Source organism: Loxodonta africana, chromosome 2 (assembly GCF_030014295.1).
Source record: "Loxodonta africana isolate mLoxAfr1 chromosome 2, mLoxAfr1.hap2, whole genome shotgun sequence".
Classification (NCBI taxonomy): domain Eukaryota; kingdom Metazoa; phylum Chordata; class Mammalia; order Proboscidea; family Elephantidae; genus Loxodonta; species Loxodonta africana.
The window spans coordinates 156,163,205-156,180,153 of NC_087343.1; the positions used below are offsets into that span (position 1 = coordinate 156,163,205).

General features: G+C 41.6%; 1 protein-coding gene across 19 annotated transcripts in view; it reads left to right on the plus strand.

The window, feature by feature from the left end:
- The window catches only part of ARHGAP26 (Rho GTPase activating protein 26), a 544,325-nt gene that overhangs the window by 379,608 nt on the left and 147,768 nt on the right, over positions 1–16,949 (plus strand). For all 19 annotated transcript variants that reach the window (XR_002786201.2, XM_064277594.1, XM_064277597.1 and 16 more), the window contains one exon: positions 227–386. Coding sequence is in view for 18 of the 19 variants with exons in the window: in XM_064277594.1 (XP_064133664.1) it covers positions 227–386 (160 nt within the window). In the remaining variant the exon portion in view is untranslated. The remainder of the gene's footprint in view (positions 1–226; positions 387–16,949) is intronic.

The following is a 16,949-nucleotide window of genomic DNA, read 5'->3' on the forward strand; positions in this document are numbered from 1 at the left end:
CCACATCTTGAAGCAACCAAATCACCTGAGCACTGAAGGTTTCAGAAACGTTGGTAGACGAATATATGAGTAGAAAAGTCTCCCTATTGACTTGAGGGCATCTAAAATGGTCCAAGTGCTGGCTCCTTCTGGATGAGGAGCCTGGAGGCAGGAAGGGTGCAGGGAAGTCGGCTGTCTGTATTACACTCTTTCCCTCATTTGTGCTCTTTGTTTTCCTTCCTCCCAGTGTTGCTAATAACCACAAGCAGAATTTGATGACGGTGGCAAACCTTGGTGTGGTGTTTGGACCCACCCTGCTGCGGCCTCAGGAAGAAACAGTGGCAGCCATCATGGATATAAAATTCCAGAACATTGTTATTGAGATCCTAATTGAAAATCATGAAAAGGTAATATGTAATTGTTTACTCTCAGAGAATAATCTTCTTTGGAGGAAGCTGCGTTTGAATTGGCATTCAGGGTTGACTCAAGTTCACATCACTAATGGCTCTTAAATTGTTATGATGATGAGTTACTGCTGGTGGTGGTGATGATGGTGATGAAAGTCATCATGGTGGTAGCTGTGGCTCACTTATTCAGCGGTTTATAGATGTTACTTTATCCTCACAACAATCCAGTGAAGGAAGTTTATTATGAGCCTCATATTGAAAATGTCCTTCATCCAATTTTCTATCTGGTTTTATGAATTTATAAGAGCTTTTTAATATTTTTAATATTAGGAATATTAAACTTTGATTATTTGTGTTACAAATATCTTTTCCTAACCCAGTTTTCCTTTGATTTTATAAATGCATAAATTTTATAAATGATATTTTTTCATACACTTACTTTTGTTTGTTTAATTTGGATAGATGGCCATACGGATGCCCTGTCTTTTCCTTTAGGACATTGTGGTTTCTGGACTTGGTTAAGAAAGTCTCTCCCTCTCCATGTTATATGAAGCATGTCAACACGGAGCTGTCCCTATAAAACTAGGGCTAGAGAGCATGAAAATTGACCCATCTGTCCCATCTCATTGCTCCTAGTAGCAAACTCTTATGAGCTTCTCAGAACCAGCATGGTTCCCTGGAGCACCATTTGACAGCCACAGCTCTGGGACCAAAAAAATTTAAAAAACTGCTCCTCCTAAACAACGGCCTAAAATGGGGAATTAATCATGCTAGAGAACCTGCAAAATAAGTCTAGAATCTGACTTCTCATCACTTTCACTGACAATGCCCTAATGTAAGCCACCTTTATCTTCTGTCTGAATTTTTGCAGGAGCCCGCAAATTTGTTTCCCTGCTTCCACCCTTGGCCGGTTTATTCTGGTATCAGCCACCAGAGTGAAACTTAAAAATATTAACTCAGATCATATCATTCATCTGCTAAGACCCATCCATTTCACTCGGCGTGCTTATAAGAGCCTGTAAGATCCTGTACAGTTTCTGCTGCCCCCACTGTCACTTACCTGATCTCATCTCCCCTTATGTCCTCCCTACAACCACCTTGATTGCCTTGCTCATCCTTCATCATGGAAGGCACACTCCCACCTCAAAGTGTTTGTAGTTGCTCTTCCCGATGCCTGGAACACTCTTCCTCCATAAACCCACATGGCATGTTTCCTTGCCTCCTTCAAGCCTTCTAAGTGAGGCCTATCTAGATCATTCTATTTAAAATCACAAACGGTTCCCACCTCCAGCACTCCCCGTCCCGTTTACCAAGGTTCATCCCTATCCATATAGCACTTACCACTTTCTAGCTTACTATATATAATTTGTTTATTTATTAAATGTATTTCCTTTCTGCCCTCCACTAGAATATTTACTTTATAAAAGTGAGGCCTTTTGTCTGTCTTGTTCACTGCTTTGTCTCTAGTGCCTCAGTAGGCACTGAAATATCTGTTGCATGAATGAATTGGCCCTTGAGGGCTTTTAAAATGGCTCCCAGTGATCCTCACCTCCAGTGATTCACTCCCTTGTCCTCTCCCACACTGGATAGGACTGGCCTAGGTGATCAGTAATACTCCTTAGGTGGTGCAAATGATTCAACGCTCAGCTACTAACTGGAGGATTGGTGATTCTAATCTACCCAGAGTCACCTTGGAAAAGATAGGCGTGGTGATCTTCTAAGAGATCACAGCCATTGGAAATCTGATGGAAAACAGTTCTGATCTGAAACACATGGTATAGCCATAAGTCAGAATCCACTTGAAAGCAATTGATTTAGTATTTTGGGGTTAGGTAATCAATAGGGTATTTGTAGAAGGAGAGGTGTAGGACTTCTGGGACTAGTTGTAAAAGATATTGCAGCTTTTGCCTTGGCTTACTGAATTGCTTGCTCTGGACAAAATAAGCCACCATGTTGTAAGGACAGTCACACAGCCCAGTGGGGAGGAACTGAGGCCTCCTGCCAGCAATCAAACCAACTTATCAGCTATTGAATGAGTCTCCTTGGAAGTAAATCCTCCAGCTTCAGTCAAGCCTTCAGATGACTGAATTCCCAGCCAACATCTTGACTGCAACCTCATGAGAAACCCTGAGCCAGAATGACCCAGCTTAGCCACTCTGGATTCCTGACTCATTGAAACTGTGTGAGATAATAAATACTTGCTATTTAAGCCATAAGATTTTGGGGCAGGTTGTTATGAAGCATTATATATCTACTAAAGAACTGCTGAATATACGCTCTCAAAAGGTAATGGGGGGGTTAATCTGTAAAGTTGCTTAAGCCAACGTAGTCTTCCTCTCACACAGTTAATAAGAGATGTAGAAATCAAATGATTATTTGAGGAAACTACCTCCCTGCTTCCACAGTAGATGCCTATGGAAGCAACAGTCACAAAATCAAATGATATATTTGCATTGGGCAAATCTGCTGCAAAAGACCTCTTAAAAATGTTAAAAAGCAAAGATGTCACTTTGAGGACTCAGATGCACCTGACTCAAGCCATAGTATTTTCTATTGCCTCACATGCACGCAAAAGCTAGACAATGAATAAGGAAGACCGAAGAAGAATTGATGCTTTGAATTAGGTGTTGACAAAGAATTATGGCGTTGAATATGCTGTGGATTGCCGGAAGAACAAACAAATCTGTCTTGGAAGAAGTACCGCCAGAATGCTCCTTAGAAGCAAGGATGGTGAGACTTCATCTCCTGTACTTCGAACATGTTATCAGGAGGGACCAGTCCCTGGAGAAGGACATCATGCTTAGTAAAGCAGAGGGTAAGCAAAACAGAGGAAGACCCTCAGCATGAAAGATTAACACAGTGGCTGCAACAATGGGCTCAAACATAGCAATGATTGTGAGAATGGCGCGGGACCGGGCAGTGTTTTTTCTGCTGTACGTAGGGTCACTGTGAGTCGGAACTGACACGACGGCACCTAACAACCACCTTCCCTTTATTCCCAACCTTGGAGCCGAATCCACTTCCTCCTTCAAATGTAGGAAATCAGGTATAGGAGCAGTTTATGTTATATATGATAAATATGACTGTGTGAAAAGGGAACAGAATAGAATAGCAGTTAATAACATGGATTCACATCCAGGGTCTATCACTTACTAGCTCTGTGACCATCAGCTTAACCTCTCTATGCTAATAAAAGTACTTTTCATATAGTACAACTGCTGTAACAAACAACCGCAAAATACAAGTGACTCAGGACAATAGAAGTTTATTTTTTGCTCGCATAACAGTTCAGTGTATTTTGAGGGAGACCGTCTATGTGGTGATGCAGCAGTCCAGGCCCCTCCCATCTTGTAGCTCTGCTTTCCACTCTGCAGACAGGGGAAATGAGAGAGCATGGAGGTGGGGTAAGAATTTATGCGCCAAGCCTGGAAGCTTCCTTATTTTCTCCCACATTCCATTGGCCAGACCTCAGTCCCATGGCCATGTGTAACTGTAGGGGTGGCTGGGAAAAGCAGCCTAACTGTGTGTCCAGAGGAAAAGGGAGCCAGTGTGATGACCACTAGCCTGTCTCCTACACTCATTCAGTTGGTTTGCTGTGAGAATTAAAAGAGGTAATGTATATGAAGGACTTAGCCAAGGATCTGGAGTGTAGTAAGGTTCAATAAAGGTTAACCATTATTTTTATCAATATTAACAGAATTGTGTGGAAACATCTCAAATCCAAGTCCATCTCCAAATCAAATGTCACATCTGCGCCCCCTCCCCCCGCTGCCCATGGTACTTTTTAAATAACTTAATCATTTCTTAAATGAAATGATTTTAAATGTTGAGACAGATCTCTAAGAGTAAGTGGTTTGATTGTGTTTGTGCCTCTAAAGGGTATATTTGAACTTTTAGCAGGCAGTGTGTAATTTTTGAGCTATAATTATTTTAGGTGTCCTTGGGCATTCAAAACCAGAAAACATATTCCAAAGTAGCATAACAGAAAGACCTGGTGCTACTAGTAACAATATTGAAACTCATATAAACAAGCAGCCATCTCTGCTTTAGGCACAAAATATAGAAATAAAGTGTGAAATGCTTGACCAGGCTTATGAATATGTGGGTAAGAAGACTCGTGAAAATACTCATCTGGCTTAGAGGATTATAAATTATGTTACTCGATGATATATGTTTGGCAATGTGTGTATAAAAAAGGTATTACAATGCTTCATTATATGTTCTTCATTAATCTGTGCCAGAGGGTGGGATGAGTCACAATAAAATTTATGTTCCTGTGGAAGCCAGGGAAGGCGTGCGAGTGAAAGCATTCCAGGAAGAAGGCCACACTGAAGTGTGTGTTTTTAGTCCTGAGGGAGTTTTCAGCCTGAGGTACTTGATGGCCCACAGTTATAGGCAGGTCTTGTGTATGTACATTATTTTGGGAGAAAGTCCTTAGTATTCATCAGATTTGCTTTTCTGGTAAAAAATTTAGAATGGCAGCTTGATTTCTTTTGTAGCTTCAGATATGTCTTGGCATGGAGCAAGCAGATGCCACCTCAGCCTCATCAGGAAACCCATGGTTTTCACCTCCTGGGCTTTCTAAGCACCCATGACCTGCTCTGGCCTTGGTGTTCTGGAGATAACCCTTTGATTGAATTCATTTCTGCCGATAGAAGTTACCTTCAGTCATCAAATCCAGAACATTGTATGTTCTCAGAAACTCGTCAGAGACTTGATCTCTAAAATCCATAATATTAACATCTTAATTAACAATAGTTAATGAGCATTTCCTTAGGTTTTATGTAATTGTCTTGAAATACGCACACACAAATGTCCAGGAGTGACTACTTTTCTTTACAATCTTCAGTATCAGAGTTGGAGAAAATCCTGAAATCCCTCTTGAAGAAATGCTTTCCAGCAGCATCTTAGCCATCTGCCCACCAGCAAGAAGCAATTGATGGCATATGACCTTGTGCTTAAAACAAGCGCTAACACAGGACTTAAATGTGTATCCCCCAAGTTTTCCAGCATAATATGCTCCCATGTTGTAAAGAACATTTTAAAAGTGTTTATACTTTGTGCCATGGGAGGGATTCAGAAAGAAATAGAAGACAGTGCTAACAGAGGGCATGGAAACCCAAGTGTCTAGCCAGTAGATCTGTTCCATAGATAAAAAAAAAAATTATAGATAGAGAAAATATGAACTATAAGATGTCTGTTTCAGTTATCTATTGCTGCGTAGCAAACCATCTTCAAACCAAGTGACTTAAAACAACAGTGATTTTATTGCTCACAGTTCTGTGGGTCATATATTTGGGGAGGGCTCATGTGTGTCCCACATAGTGTCAACTGGGATGGTTCTACCGGAGCTGGAGGACTTTGGTACTACCTGCCGGCTAGGACATCTTGATTCTCTTCCATGAGACCTCTCTCTCGCTATCTCCATGTAGTCTCTTATTACTCAGTAGTCTAGCCCCAACATCCAGAAAGCAAAAACAGAAGGCCTCTTTAAGGCCTCGGCCTAGAACAGGTAAAGCGTCACTTCTATCACATTCTATTGGCCAAAGCAAATCGGAGGTCCAACCAGATTCAAAAGGTGGGAATATAGACTTGACCTCTTGATGGGAGGGGCAGTCTGTGCAATGATGGAGGAGTTACTGGCAGCCATCTCTGCAAACGATCTGCCGTTATCCCTCACATTCCCATCGCTGGCAGGTTTGCGCTTATTTCCCTGTGTGGAAGGCTTTGCTTTCTTATTAGTGGCTTGTGCTGAACACAGGTGACTCCTTAGTATTTTTTATGGAAAGTACTCTTCTGTGTGTCAGCATTGCCGCATTTACATAATGAGGGGGCATGAAACATTTGGTGGTAGTGACAGTCCCAGGCCTCAGATACGCTTTGTAAGCCTCAGTATGGACAACTAATTCATAAATGTCTAAAGCTGGAAAAACATCTTTGTTTTTAAAATTGACATTTAAGAAACAAACTAGACTGCCCTGACAGGAACACAACAGAGAGTCCCTGACGGAGCGGGAGAAAAGTGAGATGCAGAACTCAAACTCATGCAAAAAAACCCAGACTTAATGGTCTGAGACTAGAGGAACCCCAGAAGACATGGCCTCCTGTCTCTCTGTTAACCCAGAACTAAAACCATTCCTGAAGCCAACTCTTCAGACAAAGGTTAGACTGGACTATAAAACATAAAATAATACTTGTGAAGAGTTTGTTTCTTAGTTCACATAGATACAGGAGACTAAATGGGCAGCAACTGTCCAGAGACGGGATGAGAAGGCTGAAAAGGACAGGAGCTGGTTGAATGGGCATGGGAAACCCAGGGTGGAAAGGGGGAATGTGCTGTCACATTATAGGGATTTCAACTAGGGTCACGTAACAATATATATATATATATAAATTTTTGTGTGAGAAAGTAACTTGAGCTGTAAACTTTCACCTAAAGCACAATAAAATAAATAAATAAATAAAAGCCAGGAAATTTGTTTTCTTTTACTTAAAGTATATATATTTTTTCAAGAGAAGGAAAAAGACCTCTGAGTTCTGACTAAAGCTGTGGTCTCTTCTTTCTCTTCTCTGTCTCTGTCTCTGTCTCTCTTTACTAAGTATTAACACTAGACATTCTGCCCAAGGGTTGGAAATGAAGATGAATTCCTTTCTGTAGTTGCTGACACATCTGCACACCCTTGAAACAGTGCCTGTGAGTTTAGAAACATCCCCTGCTGGGCCTCTTTTTTCACAGAGAACCCACATGTTTCTCCTTCATGGGAGCCTCAGTGGTGTGCTTCACACAGAGCTTGATTTTGGTCAGATTAAGCTTACTAACCACATACTTACCGTGTTACGATGGTCCAGAAAGTCTGTTCTCTACCTTCTCAGACAGACCCAGGGACAAGAGCCATGCTTGGCACAGTTCTAGGAAATAAATATCCCAGAGTAAGAGGAGTCAGAGAGGAAAAAGCCAGATAAGCTATTGTGATTGGGTATTCATGGCAATTTTTCTTTTCCATATTGGCAATGCAACACTGACATATTTATTCAGTTGAGGATAATGAATCTTCCTGATGTACATAGTCCAGAAATAATAATGATAGCAATAGCAAACTTTTTATTTGCAGCTTACCATCTGTAGGATACTGTGCTAAGCACTTTATGCCGATCGACTCTTTTGATTTTCACAGCAACCCTGTAAGGTCAGTATTTTTAGCTCTGTTTTACAAAATAGGAAACCCTGGTGGCGTAGTGGTTAAGTACTGCAGCTACTAACCAAAGGGTCGGCAGTTCAAATCCGCCAGGGGCTCCTTGGAAACTCTATGAGGCAGTTCTACTCTGTCCTGTAGGGTCACAATGAGTCAGAATCGACTCGATGGCACTGGGTTTGGTTTTTACAAAATAGGAACCTGAAGTGCAGAGAGTTTAAAAAACAGCCTTTTAGGAGAGAAACTAGGGTTTGAACCTAGGACTGCTTTCCAAACCCAAACTATTAAAATTACTCTTGTTTATCTTTATTCTATATAATAAATATTTATTGAGCATCTACTATTGGTTAAAGAAAAATAAGACAGGACCTTTTTTTTTTTAAAAGACACTTATATTTTAAGAGGGTATTAACCCCCCCCCAAAAAAAAAAAAAAAAAACAAACCCATTGCCATTGAGTCGACTCCAACACACAGCAACCCTAGAGGACAGAGTAGAACTGCCCCACAGGGTTTCCAAGGAGCGGCTGGTGGATTTAAACTGCTGACCTTTTCGTTAGCTGTGCTAAGTGTCATTCAGTAAGGTGGATAAAGTGTTATGGGAACACTCAGGAGAAAGAATTAAATTCTGCTGGCATTGGGCTCTGACAGATGAGTAGAAATTTTTTAGGCAGAGAAGGAGTAGAGACAGGAGGGACGGCCTTCCAGGGGAACAACCTTAATCAAGTCATGAATATTAAAATTACATGGTTGTAGATGAACTGTTAGTTTTGCTAGCAAGTGGTGGGAGATGTTGTCAGACAGCTGGATTTCACCCAGTTGTTAAGGATCTTGAAAGCTACAAAAAGGCTTGAAATTTACTCATGAGAATTGGAAGCTCACAGAGGTTTCCAGGTAGAGGGGTAAATGATTATATCAGCACTTTAGAAAGACAACCCTGGAAGCTGAACCAAATTACGCTCTGATTATTATACCCAAACCACTTTTCAAATAAATAACAAAACTATAGAGTTGACCATACTGTTGTAAACTTGTGGTTGTATATTAAAAAGTCTTATTCAGCGAGCGTAACCTCTGACCTATAGCTTTACTTGTGATAGGGTAGAGAATGGTCCTATTGGTGTTTGTGTGGTTCTTCTTGCCAGACTTCGAAGAGGAAATACTAGCTCATAACTTCATCAATGACTCTTTTGGTGCTAAAGTAGTCAGTCTCCTCTAGAAGCAACAATAAGTGAAGTTTTAAGTAGCCAGTATCCTGTACCCTGGACTTTACTTGGGTTACATGAGGACTAAAAAAGAATAGACTTGGGAGTCTGGCTCTTTCTACCTGTAGTCAGCTCTCAGAGTTGAAAATTAAGAGGGCAAAGATTTTTGGCTCTTTACCATGCTTGTTTTAAGATCTACCACAACCAAATAGTTATTTAAAATGACTATTTCCATATGGAAAGAATCTTTCTCCAAACTCACAGCTTATCATACTGAGCTCAGTATCCTATTCTGAGCCTTTAAACATCAAGTAGATGAATGCTTGGGGTTCTAGCAGAAGTTACCAGTATTTATACACTTCTAGTTAAGATTTTAAAACAAAGCAAAACATTGAAGGCTGCCATTGTCAAAAACACCCCAAAGCCCAGAAACCCTGCTATTTCTTGCAAGGTTTTTCTTTTATTTATTTCTTTAAAGGTTAACTTGCCAGTGACTTTGAAAAATTTAGACATCTAGGAAGAACAACTATATTAGAAAAAAAAAAAAACCTGCCTTTTTTCATACTTTGTGTATAATATGACATTTCAGGTCAATAACATGTACATATATGTGTGAGAGAGAGCTACCTTACTGTTAAATTTTAACATATAATAGTAGGATTAGACATGCTTGTTCTGTAACAATTCCTCACATTTCTGTTGACTGCGGCACTCAAGTTCCCTGCACATCAATCGGGATGTGTGTTTGAACATGTGTGCCTGTGCACTGTGTGCTTTGTAAGCATTACCTCTTTTAATGCCTACTGATGTTTTACAAAACATTTTCCAGTCCTTCGGTTTTCTTTACAGGAGGTAAGGGCTGATCCTTGAGCTGTCAATCCCCCAAAATCAGTGCCCCTTTTTAACATAATTGCATTGAAGTGGCTATGTCAAGGACGGAAAGTTAACAACCATGGATGACCCTGTTTAACACCTACTATAAACACCAGACAACATTCTGCCACTATTCTTAAGGTTTTCACTGGCCAGTTTTTTCAGAAGTAGACTGCCAGGTCCTTTTTCCTAGTCTGTCTTAGTCTGGAAGCTCTGCCGAAACCTCTCTACCATTGGTGACCCCACTGGTATTTGAAATACTGGTGGCATAGTTTCCAGCATTACAGCAACATGCAAGCCACCATAGTATGACAAACTGACAGTCATGTGGGGAAAGCAGCTATGTCACTTTGGGGACTAAGGTATGCGTGATCCAAGCCATGGTATTTTCAGTCACCCCATATGTATACGAAATCTGGACAATGAAGAAGGAAGACAGTAGAAGAATTGATGCCTTTGAGTTATGGTGTTCACCAAGAATATTGAATGTACCATGGACTGCCAGAAGAATGAACAAACCTGTCTTGGAAGAAGTACAACCAGAATGCTCCTTAGAAGCGAAGATGGTGAGACTTTGTCTCACGCACTTTGGACATGTATCAGGAGGGGCCAGTTCTGGAGAAGGACATCATGCTTGGTAGAGGGTCAGCGAAAGGATTGACACAGTGGCTGCAACAGAGAGCTGAAGCGTAACAACGATTATGAGGATGGCACTGGACCGGGCAGTGCTTTGTTGTACATAGAGTTGCCATGAGTCATTTCCTATTCGATGACACCTAACAACAACAATGTAAGCAGCAAGTCTTAAGCAGCTTTGCAGGCCCAATGAAATGAGAGTGCCTTTCAATGCGTTTGGCCTGAGTTGACTTGATTTGGGCCCACCAACCTGCCTCTGTGTACTTCTACCAGAGTGTTGGTGGCATTGAAATTTATTGCACCAGTGTTGGAACTGGCACACAAAATGTGTATCAATTAAGCAAATGCAGTTGATTTGAACAGTTTCTGGCAACTGATGGGTGTTTAATAAGTTGCATTTCATTTCCTTAATGTTTCAAGCAGTTGTTGATATGCAAAATTAATAATAACAACTACAACAACAGTAAGGTGTGCCTGGAAGCTTTTACTACACTGGGGAGTCCCTGGTACTGTTGCTGCTCAGTAAGCTAATCCTGTATCTTATGGTCTGGCTTTTCTCATTTGCTCATTGATTTTTTGTTTCTTACTTTTTTGTTACTTTTCTCTCATCGGTTCCTGAGTGTATGGTTTTTGGTCCTCTCATTGTTAGGTTTAGAAGCAAGCTAGGTTTACTTGTAGGTTGGGCTGGAATTCTTCTGACACAGAGTTTGGTTTGGTATTGTTTTTAGTGGCAAGTGCTGTGTCAGATACTCTCTATTAGTGTGATGAGGTTGTGGATCTGAACATGTGTATCCTTCCCAGTAAACCCCAGATAAACCAATCATTGTTTTAATTGTGAAGCTCCTTTCACGTTGCCCAAGTGGGGTGAAGATTATTGTTGTGTTTCAGTCTGTTCCTCTTTGTCAGCAAAGATAGCTGGAAATAGAATCTTTCTGGAGATATGAAAAATCACAGCATCCTATGGATTACCCAGACTGTATACACCCTCAGTTGCTAAATGTAATTGGTTCTTTTTGAGAGATTTTTAATAAAACTCCCCAAACTGCTTTCCAAATTGCCAATCCTTCTGCCAAAATGCTGATATCAACAGGACATTGGACTTCCAACTGTCCTTAAAAAACCTCCCTGTAGCTACAGGCTCTGGATTTGGCTTCTTAACTGTTACAGTAAATGAGCCCTACTAAAACTTGCCTGGTTTTTCAGTGGGAAGGCACTGGGTTTTTGGCTTCTAGTGCCCTGAACAGTCTTCCACTCCAGGGTCTGATGTGAGAATGAGTAGACAGTGTGTGAGCCGCGGGCATTCGTCCTAGCGCTTCTCTCCCAAAGCAGATGGTTTTCAGATTAAACAAGCCAACGCCTTATTATTTGGGACCCTGTTGCTTGCATTTGTGTCTCAAGAAAATAGTCTCCTCTACACAGAAGTCTTTCTGTTTTGTGTTGTAGTCCCCAGGTCTCTGTTGTTGATTTATTGTCTCAGAGCTACTTGCAGTTATAGACCAGCAACTCTTCACCATGACCTAATTTTCCTTCCATAAAAATCACAGCACATAATAAAGAATAAACCACACACATTACAGGGAGACTCCTAACCCTTTTAAATTGTACGAATATGTGCAAGACGGAATTGGAAAGGTATAAAAATGTGTATGTGGCATGGCTAAGAACAAATTCCGTGTCAATGCTCTACAATGTCAAGATGGGCTAGTGAAACTTGAATTTTATAGACAACACAAGGAAAAAAGGACAGCAAATTCTAGCAGTGCTGTAATCAGTTAGGATCAGTGTTTTGCAAAGAGCAGTAATTAAATTTACACTTAAAAATTAAATTCTTGTGTCCTGACTACAAATAATTCATTGTTGAGTCTCTAGTTATTTCCTTTCTTGTACTTTGTAATTCTCCTTCTTCATTGAATACTAAGTCCCAAACCATGTGTTAGGTGCCTTGCATACATTGTCTTCAGTCCTCAGAATAGCCCTGGGAGTTTTTTACAGATGAGATGTCTGAAGGTCAGAGAATTTACTCTTACTTACTCACTTATTTACTTACTCACTTACTCAAGGTCATAGATCTAGTGAATGACTAAACCAGGTCCATCAGAGTCCAAACTTATGATCTCTTCATTTTGTCCTCTGACCCTAAAAATTAATAATAGGTGTAAAGACCGTACCACCACCCATCTGTCAGTTTGTCATACTGTGGTGGGTTACATGTTGCTCTGATACTGGAAGCTCTGCCACCAGTATTTCAAATACTAGTAGGGCCACTCATGGAGGACAAGTTTCAGCACAGCATCCAGTCTAAGACAGACTAGGAAGAAAGGCCTGGTCATCTACCCCCAGAAATTAGCCAAAGATAACCCTACGGATCACAACAGAATATTGTCCAATATGGTGTCAGGAGATACACAGAAACTGTAACAGTAGATCTGAGCGTACCAATGATCAGGAAGATGACACAGGACAGGGTAGCATTTTGTTCTGTCATACATGCGGTCAGGATAAGTCAGAGCCAACTCCATGGCAGTTAACAACAACGTAAAGACCACAAATGGTTAAGACCCAGACAGTAAGCTGCCTAGGTCTCAGTTCAGCTGTACTTCTGGTCTGTGTGGCCTTGGACAAGTCGGTTAATCACATTGAGTCTCATTTTCCTCATATATAAAATGGCAAGAATAATGGTACCTCTCTAATAGTGTTTTTGTAAGTTAAAAAAAAAAATGAGATAACTCATGTAAATACAGTGAAACCTGTGAGAGCTGGAACTTGATGAAACTGCCTTGTTTTTCCAGGTGTCGCAGGTTTTCTGCCTTTGACAGGGTGCAGCCTTACCACTTTTCCATTGCCCGTTTTAGTGGAAAACATTTGAATTTTCCTTCTCTGAGAGGTTTCCGCCTTAGCACAGGTTCCAGCTTTCACAGGTTTCGCTGTAACTCAGCATGGTAGCCACTCAACAAAGTTCGGTTATTTTTGTTGTTGTTTTTGCCACCTCTACCTCCTGCCTGTTCTATACCAGGCACTGTGCTAAGCATTTTATGTGCATTATCTTTTCAACAGCTCTGCATGTTGAAAAGATAATGCACATAAAATGCTTAGATCCCATTTGCAGAAGGGAAACAGACTCAGAGGAGTTAAGGAACTTGCCTGACATCACAGAGCTAGTAGTTGGCAAAGCTAGGATTTGAACCCAAGTCTATCTAGCTCCAAAGCCTGTTTGCTCTCTACCCATATAACGACTTTAAATTCACTTCCTGCATTTTATGGTGATGATGGCAATGATGTCAATGACAGTGATGGTGAGTCAGTGTAGCTATAGGTGTTGTCCACTGAGTAAACTGCAGGACCAGGACTCAGGCAGGCCTGCCTGACTGCAGAGGCCAAGTTCCTAACTACTGTGCACCATGGCTTGGGGGAGGCAATAGCTTGGCATTTATGGGTCCGCTAATTGGGGGTACTTGGAAGGGTTACCAGGAGTTACATTTTTATTTTACAACCTTATTCCCCAGTCGTTTCAAAAGGCTTATGGTCTTCCTCTAACTTTTATCTCCAAGGCATTCCCAAGTCAGAATTAGTTTGTAAGTTTGGGCAATGTTAACAGGGCACTGGTGCCCTGGAGGTGCAGTGGTTAAGAACTCGGCTGCTAACCAAAAGATCAGCAGTTCAAATTCACCAGCCACTCCTTGGAAACCCTATGGGGTAGTTCTACTCTGTCCTATGGGATCGCTATAAGTCAGAATCAACTCGACAACAATGGTTTTTTTTGAGGGCGGGGAGGTACAGAATAAATCCCCCTCCTTGTGTGTTAATTTGGAAAGTCTCTTTGAAATGAGTGGACTTTTCCAGCCAAATGGTAAAAAACCATAAATCCATTACTCATAGATTATATGCATTCATGATTCCATCATTGAGCAGGGCCATTTATACAGTAAATCTTCTCAGTAGACTGAAGAAAATTTAATTCTCTTGAAATCGTGTCTTCTAAACTACATAGGATTGGAATAACCTACCAAATTGGGAATAATTCAGATTTTCATCAGAATTCCAACCGGAACTTTTATCATAGAGGCAGACTCTTGGCTTGGCTAGACAAAGGCTCAGCAGTAAGCAGCCTTTAAACACTTGCAGGAGTCCCAAACAGTTAAGCACTCAACTACTAACCAAAAGGTTGGTGGTTCAAATCCACACAAGCACCTTGGAAGAATGGCCTGGTGATCTGCTTTGGAAAATGTCATAGCCTTGAGAGCCCTATGGAGCAATTAATTCTTCTCTAACACACATGGGGTCGCCATGAGTCAGAATCGACTCAAAGGCAACGAGTTTGGAGTTGTTTTGTTTTGAGGTTTTTTTGGTCTGTTTGTTTTTGTGTGTTTGTTTAAACAACTTGCGTGTGTTCCAGTTTCACTTATCAATTAAATGAACAAAAGTAATTTAGCGAATGATTTCCCAGACTTCTTAATGAAACTTTATGTTGTCTGCTCTGACTAGTCGTAATTCACAAAGGTGCTCTTGCACCTTGAAAAAAATGTGTAATAATAATGAGGATATTCCCGTGTTTGGCACTTTACATTTTATAGTGTTATCGCTTGCATGTTATTGCATTTGATCCTGAGAATAACCCTATCAGAGCTCTTCTTAAAGCTGAGCCTGGCTCACAATAAAAGCCAGAGAACTGGTTTCAGGACTGTAGTTCCGGCCCATCATGAAAATTGCCCTCTTTCTAGAGCTGATTCACGTTGTCGTTGGCGTCTGCCGTTGTGTTGGCCCCTGACTCATGGCGACTTTGTATTACAGAGTACAACTGCTCCACAGGGTTTTCTTGGCTATAATCTTTATGGAAGCAAATCGTCAGGTCTTTCTCCCTTGGAGCCACTGGATGGATTTAAGCTGCCAACCTTTAGCTTCCATCTCACTAATTCTGCCCTCCATTTCCTCAGTTCTGCTCCTCTGACTTTCTACTGAGTTGTCTAATTCTGAAATTTTATTGTTAATCTTCTGAATTTCTGATTACTGTCTCTCTATGGATTTGTGAAGCCTATTAAATTTTTCATTATGTTCTTGAATAACCTTTTTAATTTCTTCAACTGCTTTATCTCTGTGTTCCTTGGCTTGTTCTGTGATTTGCCTGATCTCCTTCCTGACCTCTTGAAGAGTTCTGTATATTAATCTTTTGTATTCTATGTCTGGTAATCCCAGGAATACAACCTCATCCAGAAGATGCCTTGATTCTTTGTTTTGAGAACTTGTTGAAGTGATTTTGGTCTGCTTCTTTACGTGATTTGATATTGACTGTTGTCTCCAAGCCATCTATGAGTTATTGTATTAGCTTATTTTATGTTTGCTTACAGTGCCCTAGCTTCTTGCTTTGTTTTGTTTTGATATGCCCAAATAGGCTGCTTGAGTGAGCTAGCTTGATTTTTTGTGTCTTTGAAGCTCTAACGTCCTGTCATCAGATGGCTTGAGCTGTTACCAACATATGAGCCTAGGAGTCCATTCACTTTTCTTGTATGGATTCAGCTCAGGTGTCCAGGTAGCTGATCATCAAGTGTGTGGTACAGGCTCTGTCCTACAGTCTTAGAGGGACAGGGGTGATTGGTGTAGGCACAGGTACCTGGTTGCAGCAGGGGGTCACACTCTGAACAAGGCAGGGGGCTGACGACTATCCCACTAAGTATGTTAGGAAAGTACGTCTCTGTTCCCTAGAGCACACGGGTGGATTCTGCAGCCGGACCATGGGCACCCAGTGCTTTTAGTTGCAAGGGCTGGGAGGCACAACTTCTCCTTGGACCCCTGTCATGCGTGGCTAGGTGACGTGGGTGGAGCCACCAGTCCTTAGGCCCCTGATGTGGGTAGGTGAGGACCCTGTTGAATAGGCAAAGTGGTGTCAAACATCAAAAACCCACCTCTCCACCACACAGTTGAAACACTTGAAGTCAGATCTCAAGCACATACACTGTTGCAGTATGCCAAAAAAGGCCTAATCTCCTGAAATGGGCCTACACAGGTTCATGCAGGAGAGAAAGGTGTTCAAAGTCCTCGGACCACTTGTGCCTGGATAGGAGCCACTTTTGTCCTGAGCTCCCAGCTTAGTGGAGCTGGCAGGTCATCTTTTCCCTCAATTGTTAATTTATTCCTTCTCCAAGGCCGGGAGAATGGCTCAGTGTGCGCAGCAGGACCTATCTCAGGCCCAGGGAAGTCAACAGCCACTGAAGCCGGCTTGGGGGCTGGGGCCGTGGTGAAATCAATGCAAATACTTAGCTTTTGCCAAGAAGGCTGTTATTCTCTGGTCCCGGAGGTGTGAGTAGACTGTGTGGTTTGCTGTCTCTCCCTGAGGAAACCGCGTCCCTAATGCTACCGTCAGCCCTGCTGGGGTCGCTCCAGCGGATTGTGCCTGAGGGGCACTGGGTCCTGCCAAGTTAGCTCCAACAACTCCTCACCCGCTTCTGAACTGTCTCTCCCTCCCCTTGCCACTCAGTCCGATTTCCTAACTTTGCCTTTGATGTTCAGAGCTTCTAGCTTGTCATATATATAATCGTTTCATTTGTTTTTTGGGGGGTCTTCATTGTAAGAGGGATCACCAGAAGCATCTGACTACTCTGCTATCTTGGCCCCGCCTCCTCAGCTGCCGACCTTTAGGTTAGCAGCCTATCACAAACCACTTGTA